The 13,265-nt window shown below is 38.1% G+C and overlaps 1 protein-coding gene across 4 annotated transcripts in view; it reads right to left on the bottom strand.

Moving 5' to 3' along the window:
- Nucleotides 1–9,847, bottom strand: part of LOC147828907 (uncharacterized) — a 58,535-nt gene extending 48,688 nt beyond the window's left edge. For all 4 annotated transcript variants that reach the window (XR_015450026.1, XM_087207961.1, XM_087207958.1 and 1 more), the window contains exon 1: nucleotides 8,990–9,847. Coding sequence is in view for 3 of the 4 variants with exons in the window: in XM_087207961.1 (XP_087064087.1) it covers nucleotides 8,990–9,003 (14 nt within the window). In the remaining variant the exon portion in view is untranslated. The remainder of the gene's footprint in view (nucleotides 1–8,989) is intronic.
- Between the last annotated feature and the right edge of the window lie 3,418 nt (nucleotides 9,848–13,265).

Raw genomic sequence — 13,265 nt, 5'->3', positions numbered from 1 at the left:
TTTATCAAGGCTAGTTGGAGTCCTATCTTCTTCACTTATCTGTATGTCAAGTTCTTTTCCCCTCCTTGGGAAGTTTTCTGCCATCACTTCTGTGAACAGTTTTTTTTGTGTGTCATCTGCACTCTCTCCTGTTTCTTCATTGTCTCTAATTAGTCTTGTTATTCTTCTTTGCATCATCTAGCAGCTGCTGGATTGATTTCTCATGTTCCCTTACAATTTTAAAGCAATTTTTCTTTTCCTGGCCACTAATTGCAATCTCATCTTCTATAGCTGAAATTCTGTCCTCACATTGGCTCATTCTGCTGTGTAGACTTTCAATGGAGTTTTTAATCTCCTGGAAATCTATTTGCGTGTTTTATGGATTCCATTTGTTTCCTATGTTGGGATTCCATCATGTTCCTCAGCTCCTCTCTAGATTTATTAATCATGTCTTGCACTATGACTACAATCTCTGCTGTTACCTGAGAAATTATTTCTGATTTCATTTTTTCCCAGATCTTTTGTTTCCAGTTCAGGGAGTCCAGGCGGTTGAGTATCAAAGTGTTCCATCTTGTTTCCCTTTGGGGTTGCTTTAGGTGATCTGGAAGTCTGGTTTTGAGACTTGTTTATGTGTCTTCTCATTTCTGTCGGGGAAGTCCTGCTGACACCCACATGGCTCACCTACTGTGTGCTGGCGGGGTTGATACAGTGGCCTGGAAGCCTCCTCTTGTGTGCTGGGAGTGGCTCACCTCCTGTGTGCTGGTGGGTGTGGTACGGTGGCCCAGAAGCCTCCTCTTGTGCGCTGGGAGCAGCTCACTTCCTGTGTGTTGGTGAAGGTGTTAAGGCAACCCAGAAGCCTCCTCTTGTCTAATCCCAATTTTTTTAATCACATAGCTTAACAGTGACCTAATTTTAATTGATTGGTATGAGCAAAATTGTTTTTAAAGAGGGTTTCATTTTTCCATCCAGGTTGTTAGTCAAACAAGATAATATTTGTCTTAAAAATTATTTACGTGAATGTAACATCCATTGTTTTCAGTGGACAATAACTATATATTTTTCCTTGGTTAATGATTTTATGTATATAATTATGATATGATATATATGAGTATAATGCTATACTTTGATTCTCATGAGTCATCTCAAGTAATTGTTAAAATGATTAAATGAGAAAATATATAAACGTCTAATGTTTATATATTGTGCATTACAACATTTAAATCATCCATTACTAAACATAAATTCAAGTATTCTTGGCTTTTTAAGACATAAAATAGGTAATATATTTGGCTTAATACATATGTGTAGTTATAAATTATTAATATGTTTTAAGATTGCTTCCTTAACTTGGATGAGTCTAATTTTTCACCTTAAATTTTACATTAAAGTAATTATGCCTGGAATTTAGCTCAGTGTTTCCACCACCTGCCTCACAAGCCCAAGGATCTGAGTTCGATCCCCAGTACCAAAAAAAAAAGTAATTAAATATTTTTTGCCCTCAGTGGAAGCAATTGGGCCTGATAAATTACTGAACCCCCCACCCCATGGCTATAAAAGCAGCTGCCTAAACTAACTTGCTTCAGTTTTCTTCACTGATGAGTGCCTTCTCATATTTTACCCGAGTCTAATTGAGCACCACCCAACATGTTATTAAAAATTATACAAATAATATGTATTAGAAATTACACATATTTATATGTGCATGTGTTGGCAATAATGAAAGGTTAAGGGTTCTATGTCCAAAGCAATAAGGTTTTCTTAATATATTAACATAGTCTTGGTTAAATTTACAAAATTTAGATAAAAATGTTTTATATTTTACTAGGATAATTTCCTCTGTTTTCCAGCTTTTTGGTTACTTTAAAAATACTGAATTTTAAGAGTTAAATTTTAAAATTTTGAGCATGTTTATAGTACATAAAGATTATATTCATCATGAGAAGTTGTAACATGTACATGACTCTTCTTTATTTCTTTTTTATCTTTTCCCCCTACTCTTCCTCCTGATCCCTTCATCTCTTGGTTTTCTTCCCATATCCTAAAGATCTGTCTTGCTATTTATTAGTTTATCTTTTATTTTTCACTTTATTTATATTTTGGGCTTCTCATAAATGAGAAACCATGTGATATTTACACTTGAGAGTCTGATTTATTTCACCTAACATTATGGTTAAGTGTTAAAGATTATTTAATCATTGATGGTAAAATATTTTAATAATCAGTTATGACTGGTGAAATGTACAAGTATTATCTAGTTTATGACATATTGTATATCTAGGACATGTGCATATACATTTGAGGAAAAAAATATGTTGTGGTACAAGCTTTAAAGTTAACTTTATATTCAAAGTAAGTAATAAGTGTTCTCTTTTACATAACATACATTACATCTAGACATTAGACATACAAAATGATCATATTTTTTGGCATTTCTTTAAATTTGGTCCTGCCATTTAAAACAAAGTACTTCTATTGTATTTCACTAAACAAGTGTTTTATTATATGAGATACATTTGTATATTGGGTAATAATTTTATTTGTGGTAATTAACACTATTTCTTAAACCTCTAAGATATCCTATGATTATTGTCAGTGAGGTTATACTGTGTACACCTGTTTAAAGAATATCAATTTCACTGTGAGAGTAAAATCTAAGTTACTCTATGAAAAAGATTTCTATATACTTGTAATGCTTATTATTGCTAACTTTTTGGCATATTAAATAAATACATTTATGTTACCCAAATATAAAATTTCTCTAAAATACAATACTTAGAACATCCCAAAGTAACTGGGCTAACAGGACAGCCAACATTTTGACCCTTGCACTCCAAGTTCAGCCAGGACCCAGGACATGATAGCCCCCCTCCCCCCCAAGTATTCTACTACTCTACTCTAATGAATCACCCAACCTCCTGAACAGGGATTGTTGGACCCCGGAGGGCAGAATTCAAATATTTTACAATGCACTAAAAGGAGGTTCACTAAAGTGAGAAACAACTGCCATGATTCCAAGGAAAACCATATGGTCTGGAAAGACCCAGTGGTTATAAAAAAAGAGATAGCTATTTATTGCCACTGTTATGATTAAAATATGAGGACTTTAAGTTTCTTATAAACAAAACAGGAAAAAGTCTATATATGCACTTAAACTTCAGCTGTTCTGTGTGGATAAACATACCAAAATAGAGATAAATGGCAAATGCTACTAACTTCTATCATGTTTTTAGAACCATTGTTCATTGATATCCTAATTATAATTTCTGACTCCTGCTATTAAACATGGTTAATAAACAAAGCTTAAGTGTCGATAACTTGCTAATATTCTTGGGCCATTGCCAGACTAGCAAAGAAGCATGGTTCATCAAACAAAATCCATCTTGGTCTCATTACATCCCTCAGGTTGAGAATTTTGAACACTGGCTAGACAGGATAAATGTCCTTCCTCAGCCTGAAGCAGTTATGGAAGACAGATCAGCTGGCCTTCTACACCATCTAAAAATAAGGAATCAAAGTCTTTGGGGGATATGGTAGAAGAAATAAAGACATGTTAAAAGGAGACAAGTAAAAAATATAATTTTAAAAATGAAAAATGCAGCTTCGTGACACAAGCCCTGTTTAAATTATTTTCTCTTCTTGAGAAACACAATAATTCTGGACAATTCCCTTTTACCTGAGAATAAACCACATTTTTAAACCTGTAAATCAGCCATTATGCTTTGAATAGACCATTATCATGTATGGGTGTGCCATGCTCCCCCACCTACCAAAAGAAAAGGACACTATAAATTGTCAAATTTCACAGATTTTTCACTGCTAAAAATATATAACAATTCCCAGTTTCGAAGTGTAGCATATCTTTCTCTCCTGAGAGCCTACGCTTCACTCTTGATTATGTACTAATAACTTTATAGCTAGCCTTTTCTGTGCCTCTTACTGATGTATCCTGAAAATTCTTTCTGTGTAGAGGGAGTCAGAGAAACTCCAATCCATGTTTAAGATTGGTTAAGTTCTTCTCAGACTCAGTCTAGCAACAAGTCTGTTTGAGAAAAGAAAGAAGACTGGGGAAAACGAGAGTGAAAGGCAAGGATAATGTATATAAACAAAGTATATTATTTGTGTGTTTCAACATGCCAAAATGAAACTTAGTTTTTGTAAAACATATGTGAACCAATAAAAATATTTAGAAATGATATACATAGAAAAATAACTGTCAATTAGCTTAATATTGTCATTCAATAGTCTACACAGCGAGGACTACAGAACTGCACAGCCAGTCACTTTTTGGTCTGGAAAAATAACACAAGGCAAACAAAAATTTTCCCATTAGACTTAGATGAACATACACACCCAAATATTCTATCAACACAGACACACACACACTCACTCCCCAAATTTTCATTATGTGGCTTCAACATGGTTAGAAAAAGTGATTACCAGATCAAAACAGTGATTAACAAAGTGCCCATAAGTTTCTCTTCTTCCTCCAGGACTGTGGTCTTTGGGCCACTCCCACCCTGAGTCTATCCCAATTTCCTACATGGCAATATGATGTAGGTGAAAAAGAGAACAAAAGACACAGAAACAAGATTTGAATAGAAAGCAGGATCTGGGATGCCCTGAGCTTCTCTGGACAAAAAAGACAAAAGGCACCAAAGACCTCCAGTATCCATTGCTTGCAAGCATGAGAAGAAATAAGGCAGGGTAGATGTGAGACATCTGGCAATAGAGTGTGAGGTATCTGGTGATAGCGGTTATCACAAGCAGGGCCATAAAAAGGGGGCAGGAACAAGTGAAGATCAGGACTGGGTCATAATTAACTAGCAAACCCATCAGGTCAGTGAGGGAGGCCATAATTCAGGGAAAGGAATTTAGTTGGAGTCATTACAACTTTGGCTGGAAGTTATCTCAACAAGGCCCTGCAGTGTCACAGAACAGGACTTAGCCCTCTACTGCAGCCATTGGCAGGGGAGCTATGCTTGCCCACCACGGCCATCTGACATGCCCATATGAGACACATAGGCTTCATTCAGACTCCTAATATAATACAGATGAATTATGGGGAAGCAAGAAACCTGTGCCACTTATAGGCTGCTAGTAGACTGGGCAGAGGTGCCCACTACATGAGTCAGCTCATGATCCCTACCTTATTGTCATTCTAAGACCAGGCAGGCCTGATGGGAAGACCGTTCCTGGTCCAGGAGCCGAATTTGCCACCTTTCATCATCTCCTGTATCTCAGCTTCTACTCTTCTCCCTTTTTGTGTGTAATAATTGAGATGTTTGCAGAACTTACACTTGGGGCTTTCCCCCTATTTCAATATTCCTTTCAAGTAAATTCATGTCCTAGCTCAATAAGCATCAAATTTTTAAAGCAATGTCAACAAACAGTCCAAAGATGATAACTATCACACCAGAGACAGCAGCAGATCACCCCTTCTGGAACCCCAGCCACATTTACTTGTGTATGCCCCTTTGCAAGGGCTTCAGTAATGTGGCCATGACCTGGAAAACAGGGACATGGTGCTGGCCTTCAGAAGCCCTTGGATCTGAACACAGGTCATGGACTTGACATTCTGCTTCCCAAATATCTAAAAAATTCAGGGCACTCAGGACTTCCCTTGAGACAAAGGAGGGATTGGGGACACAGGAACTGTATCTTTTCCCATGCACAAACCCTGCATGAGCCTGGGGATTCTCCATGACCTCCTGAAATCACCACAGAGGGTAGGAAGACACAGAGCTGCAGGTGTATCACTGCCAAGGTAGAGCTTTGTATGAGACTGAAGTTGAAGCAGAAATGGGACAGGATGCTGGGGTCCCCACTGCAGGCTTAGGCCCATGCCACAGCCCAGAGGAGCATGAGGGTAGAGAAATTGAAAAGGCAGGTCACAGACCTCAAAGATTTCATGGGAGGCCCTGGGTTCAGCAGATCGAAACTAATCCATCTGTATCCACCTCAAAGCATCCAGCCCCACACTTACATTTCTGGTTTCTAGGGTGTTTCTGTGTCTACACAATTCCTGTATCTCAAGGAAGTCACATAGCAAGGGAGTCTGGGACTCTTGTGCCATTTCTCAGCAGGTGATACTGGGTTTAAAGCATGGCAACAGAAAATAAAGGAAGACTCCACATTATGAATCAGCCTGATCTCCCTCTCTTTCTCTCCTATGCATAGCTCATAGAGCCAACCTGCATCTCTCAATGGCTGGTGCTCAAAAATTCACCCTCTGATGCCAGAGATTTAGCTCAATGGATTCACCACCTGCTGTGCAGGTGCAAGGACCTGAGTTCAATCCCTGGTACCAAAAAAATAAAAAAATAAAAAATCACCCTCTGAGATCTGAAGGACAAGAGACGATCCCATATCTGGCTGTGATGAGCAAAGTGACAGATTCCATCCAAGACCCTTCTGTGCCCAGCGCCCTCCTGGGGTGCAGAAATGGTCCACCTGAGGATGATTGCTTTTAAGATGAACTTGCTCTTGGCTTTTCAGAGCAGGCACCTGCTTTCTAAGTATATTTAGTGGCCTTTCCTGTTTCTCGCTCCTGGAAATAGAGCAATAAATGTGCTCAGGTTTCTAGAGTGTGTCCTGTGGAGACAACAGAAGTCACGGGAGGGCTGCCTAGAGCAGATCAGGTCTTCTAGCAGAGGACAGAGTGTGGGATGTCACCCTCAAGCAGTGTGGATGAGGGAGTTGGATTAATTGCCAAGACTTTCTCACACTTTTTTAGTCAACTAGGGATTTTTCACTTTTTCAGGATTGGGCCTGGATCCAGGGCATTTGTACTTAGCCACATCCCCAGCTTCTTTGAGACAGTATTTTGGTATATTGCTAAGTTTCCCAGCATGGCCTGAAACTTGTACACTTGCAATTCACTGGTGTCAGCTTCCCAGAGTGCTGAGATTATAGGAGTGTACAATCAAACCCGGCTTTGACCCATTTTACTAAGAGGAAAGGAAAACATGAAAACGAGGGAGTAGAATTATTAAGTAACACATGTTCTACACTTATTTGGCAGCCAGATTCTATAGTACAATCAAGAGTGAAGAAAAGCCACCTGTTTCACCCATGGTCAAAGGGAAAACCCACATTCAGACAGTTAAATATCTTTTCAATGTTCAGGGTGAGGCTGACTGCTGAAATGGTGTGGCACCACAGTGAATCAGATCCTGGTGTTGAGGCAGCACCAAATAAAAATATTAACTCTGGGAGCTGACCACAGCCTGCTGTTCCCTTTTCTCAGTCTGAAAATTCAACTTTCTCCACCCTAATATTTACTAGAGGAGCACCTTTACCTGGAATCACTTTAAGATTCTCATTGAAAGTGTCAAATCTATCACCCTTTCCTCCTAGAAGCTACCTAAAGGAATCTATCTCTGAGCCTGACCAAAAATTTTTATATATACAAATTACAGATTGATGCCATTAAATCTATGCATGCAAAAATCAAAACTGTGTGTAGAAATTCCCAAGGAATATAGGGTCAAAACCTCAGAAAGGAGATAAGCACTCAATGGCTGTGGCTTCTGCGTGTGAATCTCTACCCTTCCACCACTTTGTAGCTTTTCAGTCGGCACACTTGTTCTGCTGGGGTTCTCTCCAGCTGGAGGCCACCTATAGGGAAGACTGCTGCCCAGAAGGCACCGAGGGAAATTCATTGCTCTTTCTCTGCAGGCTCAAGTTTGGTCTCATCTTGAAGTTATGATTCATCTACATCACAACAACATTTATAGATAAAAGAATGTTGAATCCAAGTCTTTGAACATCACTTTGTGACAGTTCACGATTCATATTATGTTACCTGATAAAGCAGAAAAAGGAAATCCGGAGATACTTTAAGTGGCTTTAAAAATGGAAAAATAGAAATACCTTTGAGAATACAAAGAAGTCTACCAACAAATACTTATATGTAATCAAACTGGTTTGGATACAACTTATCAAACACAAACTCTCCCATTCCTTCAGCCTCAGTAGTTTGTTCTCTCAAGGTCCCAGGTGATGTCTCCTGGTGCTGTCTGCCTGGGGATGTTTGTGTTCTCTTTGCCATTTGAAACTGTCCCTCTGTCTCACCTCCACTACTGCTCACCCAGTCTTTTCTAGAGTAAATCCTAAACTTCCTACAAATGCATTTTCCTTCCACAAATTTATACCTGCTCCAGGTTTATTCCTTCTGAGGTTCAATCACATCCCATGTGAAACCAAGGTACTGCCCTGGGGCAAAAGATAGAAAGTTTTCAAGAGGCTGTGATTTAGACATGGGAGTGGCAGAGTGGTTGTTTTTGGGCAATGTGCATGCTGTCTGTCATTTGTCAAGTTAATCAGTCATGTGTCTCTTCCAGACAACTTCTGTCTAGTCTTTTTACCTGTTGTGACAAGCCAGACTGATAGGTGTTGTGTACCTCTCTATTGAAATAAGAACTAGAGTAGAGCCCTCTTATCTGATGGAGAATTGATTCAATGTGTCCAACATGTTTCCAACCATAGATAGTAATAAAAGATGCACGTACGTACATACATTTAGCATTTTATATTCACATACACCTATGAAAAATTGTAATTGATAAATTAGATGCATATTGTTTAATACTGAAATGGTTATTTAAAACCATGGTGTAACCAGTGCCTTGTGAATGTGCTTTTTCTGATTGTTGCCTGTTATTGTACTCACCCTTCTTGTTATGGTATGACATCACACAATAGCTATATGATGAGTTAAATTGAGATAAATGATGGATCATAGTGGCATGAGATTTAATCATGCTACTGAGAATGGCATGATTTGAACCTTGTCATTTTTAATTTTCAAAAATTTTAGTATTATGAGTATTATTAGGCCCTACTGAATTGTAGGTAAAGTGGGACTACGATTACCTTAGCTGCTGCCCCACCCCTGGACACACCTATTGGACATACAGGTGTAAAGCTTGTGCCCCCAAACCCAGGCAGCTCTGTATCAAAGTTTTAGGTAGATGAATCTGATGCTTCACTTTGCATCTATTGAACTCACGTGCTTGTGATCATCACAGGCTTGTGCTGCACACTTCTGGCTCTCCATTTCTGGGGTCCCAGTGTGGCCTCATATGCATCACTTGGGATTCTCTTTACTGGAATCGAATTCTGTAGATTTTCTTTAGAAACATAGGAAAGATGATGAACTCCTTATACACTTGTATATTCAGGAGTCTGCTATTTATAGGTGACTGACTTTACTATTGACTTTACTAATATTGTTTAAATTTTACTTTTATAAGAAAAATTAAAAGATCAGTGTCTGGAAAATGAAAGATATTTTACAAATGAAAACAGAATGAAGAAATGTTGGAAGAGGAAAAAAGGGGATGGGAAGGTAAAACAAAGAGTTCAAATGTGCTGTATACACGTGCAACTTTCTGACAACAAATGTAAAAATTATACACTACAGACACATTAGAAATTTTAAGATTTTTTGCTTTTGGACTGTTAGTCATGTCATCAGCATGACTTGATGGGGACATGCCATAAAACCTGTGTCTGTGTGTGTCTTCTAGATAAAATAATTTATATGTGGGTCATTGATCTGAGTAGGAAGTAAATGTCATGAAAAAAATGGGTGTCACCTAAGAGAACTGGGAATCGGTGGACCAAAAAAAAAAAAAAAAAGTGGAAGAGAAGCTTCTGCATACTTGAACTGTCTTAAACAGGTGTGATGTTTGGTGCTGTCATCATCCAAGAACATCAGGCTCCAGTGCTCAGCCTCAGAACACAGACCTTCATTAGAGGTTCCTTGTGGGGCTTCAATGCCTTCCCCCATGGCTGTGGTTGCTTTATTGTTTCTTCTTGTTCTTAAGCTTCTAACTTCATTTGAGCAGCAGTAGTTCCCCAGGTTTAACCTCTTAGGCACCCACTGTAGGAGTATTCAGCCTCTGATTACACAGACATTTAAAAAATCTTCCATGAGAAAAGGAGAAAAAGAAGTTCATATACATGTGTATACATGGCTCGCTGCAGTACACTAACAGCAATGAACCCAGGAAAGAATGTAATGAGCTTGGTGTTATGTGCATCACTGCCTCAATAAAGGTGAAGTGATTACAGAGGTTCCTTGAGGTACAAAGTGGAAATATTTGAGCAACCCGAAAGGCTGAAATAAATATACTGAATACACATTTAATATACCAAATCTAATGAACATAATAGTGATGCCCTTGCTATATTAACATGCTTATCATGCTTATATTGACCTGTAGTCAGGAAGAATAATCTAATATTAAGCCTATCTCATAATGAAATATAAAAAATCACATACAATTTATTAAATGGAGTACATTGAACGGTACATGCTGACCCTTGTTATCTGGTTGCTGACAGACCAGGGCTCACTGCTGCTGCACAACAGAAAAAGTGAGTGTTGCTACTGTAAGCAGAAGTGCCGGAGACCCCTGTAGTCAGGTTCCACTCCCCACCTGCCCGCTATACGACATAGGCCTGAGAAAAAAATACACCAAGAGACAGAACTAAGAGAGAGAAAGTGGGGTGCCAGGACAACCAATGCTGGGGCAACCAACAAAGGTGCTGGACAGTCCCAGGCACTAACTTTTACTGGCAATCCATTGGGATAAAGGTAACGTGTGGTTTCTATGGAAATTAATGTAAACAAGGCTCAGAAAGGACAAGACAAACCATTCTCAAATTAGGAACAGAATCGACCAAATATATGATTGTAATTAGAACATTGTCCTTCTAGTCTGAAGGTTTTAGTTGTGGGAATGGAATTTGGGTGTGAGTTACTCTGACCTTGGCATGTAGGCTTAGGCCAGACTCACTTTTATAAACAAGCTAATTGTGGGGTTAACTCTTTACAGCCTGCCTTGGGCATGATCGATGTTATGGTCCCCTGCACAGGAGTACCCATGGATCACTGAAATATCATGTCTTCACTCATTTTCCTTCCACAAAAGGAAGCACTACACTGAACAGAACTGCTATTTTCAGTTTTTTGAATACTTTGTACACCAACTTCCATAGTGCTTGCACTATTACATTGCCACCAATGATGTTGCTTATTTTTCTCCTGCAGCCCCATGAACATTTTTTTTTGAGTTCTTGGTGATGTGATCTTTCTGGAATGAGATGATGTTCAAATTTGCATCTCTCTATTGGGAAAAAATGCTTAACATTTTTTCAGGGATTTACTGGCAATTGGTACTTATTCTAAGAAATGTGTATTCATTTCACTTGCCTGTCTTTATTCAGATATTAGTTCTCTGAGGAGTTTCAAGCAAAATTTTTCCCACTCAGTAGGTTATTTCTTCATGCTTTTTTTTTTCTCTTCCACGTCTGTGCAGAAGTCTTAAAACTTTATATAATCCTTTTTGTTTGTTGTGTCATCCTACCTTATTTCCTACCCAAAATACCAACAACATCATTGAGAAAACAAACTTTGTCTCTATATTCAGAACATGGAATGCCTGGCTCATTTATGTTTCATTGTTTATGTTTTACTCTGATACAGACATATATGATTGCTGTGCAAATATTTCCATGAAAAGAATATTTCCTGAGCAACAAAATCATGATTTGCAATAGTGATTTTTTTTTTTTACTCTATCCTATATTTATATTCTTGACCTAAATTTGTTTCTTTCCTTAAACTTCAAATGTAGGCATAAAGACAAGTATTTCATAGTTTGCTAAGGCTAGTTAAGTGTTTCCCAAAGTTAGCTTCAAACCCATGATCATCCTATCTCAACCTCTCTTCATGCTGGGACTGAAGTAATCACATTTGGCTCAGACCTTTATACATGAACCACTTCCCAGTCCAATTGTTTAAGTTCAAGATGAAGAAAAATTGCGTATTAGTTCATTTTTATAACAGGAAATAAAAAATGATTTTGTCAAATTTATTCAATACAAAGAATCAGCTAGTTAAAATGAAACCTGGCTGAGCGATGGTCAGGATAGTCAGTGCATAAACAAATGCACTGTCCAAGTGATGTTCAGGGAAAACGATTAAGTGGCCATGAGGAAAGGACAAACATTGATGTATAATTGTTAGTATTAAAAAAATTTTGATACGGGGGGTAAACCTAGGAGTACTAAAGCACTGGGCTACATCTGCAGAACTCACTAACTTGAGCAGGCTGGACTCACCTTTTTTCCTCCCATTTCTGTCTCCCGAGTTGCTAGGATTATAAGCATGCATCAGCAGGGCCAGCAAGATTTTTTTCATAGTAAACTAATGCGAAAGTAAATGTGCTCAGGATAAAATGCCTTGTAGTTTCAATATTCTATCACTAGCTGGGTAGCAATACATACTGCATGTCTTCCTGGTGATGGTAAGAGGCAAAAATATGGTGCAGTGAAGCTGGCAACATGTTGTAGGGTGGAAAGACTGACATTGTACTCTGCAGTGTATTATATTCCATGAATGATATCAGATATTTCAGATACAAAATAGATGTAATTTGAGATGGTATTATACCACTGGTAATTTACGTGTCTAAGCATAATTAAGGCTAAGGCAAGCTAAACTCACTGCACTATGGATATTTAATGCAATGCTCACTTATGTTATCAAGATACCACAGGTTTGTATCAGAAACCTATGATTGGCTTTTGAATTTGAGAACATTGTGTAAAACATTTTACAAATTATATATACATTAAAAAGATAGTAAAAATACAGGTCAAAGGAGACCAACTGGGACTTATGCATACACCTTGCCCCAGTGTGTTTGAAGGCAATCATCACATACCGCAAACATCAGACAGTGGTCCTTATGAACAATGACAGATGGCATTGTATCAATTTATCTCAAAACTTGGTAAAACAGAACACAATCTGAATTACAATTTAGTAAATTCATTTTTTACTAAACTGACTGATACCTCACATGAGTTAAGATTTCCTTCAAGTCATTATTTCAGCTTATTAGGTAAAAGCAACGATTACCAAAGATAGCATCAGGGAACAGAATACAGGCATTTGACTGGGACATTCAATAGCAACCACTCTCCCCCAAACAGCTCCTCCACAGCTGACAAAAATTCCTTTGAAAGTGTTGCTACTGGTCAATCTGACCATCATTTACACTTTCTGGAGACATTACCATAATTCATGATTCCCTTCTGGAGATAAATCATGGTGCTGCTGGTCTGTGGCAACCAGAAACTCACAGCAGTATGGTTTATTTTTGGTACATGTGGTGGAAAAATTAACACCAAATTCAAAGTCATTGCAATATAAACATGAAAAGAAAATTTTGATGGTAAGAAAAAATGTATATGATAATATGAAAGAAAAA

Source organism: Heterocephalus glaber, unplaced genomic scaffold (assembly GCF_053883595.1).
Source record: "Heterocephalus glaber isolate CG9 unplaced genomic scaffold, H.glaber_assembly_v1.0 deba00000896, whole genome shotgun sequence".
NCBI classification, from domain to species: Eukaryota; Metazoa; Chordata; class Mammalia; order Rodentia; family Bathyergidae; genus Heterocephalus; species Heterocephalus glaber.
Note: the sequence above shows the minus strand (reverse complement) of the source record. Positions and strands in the feature narration are given on the sequence as shown.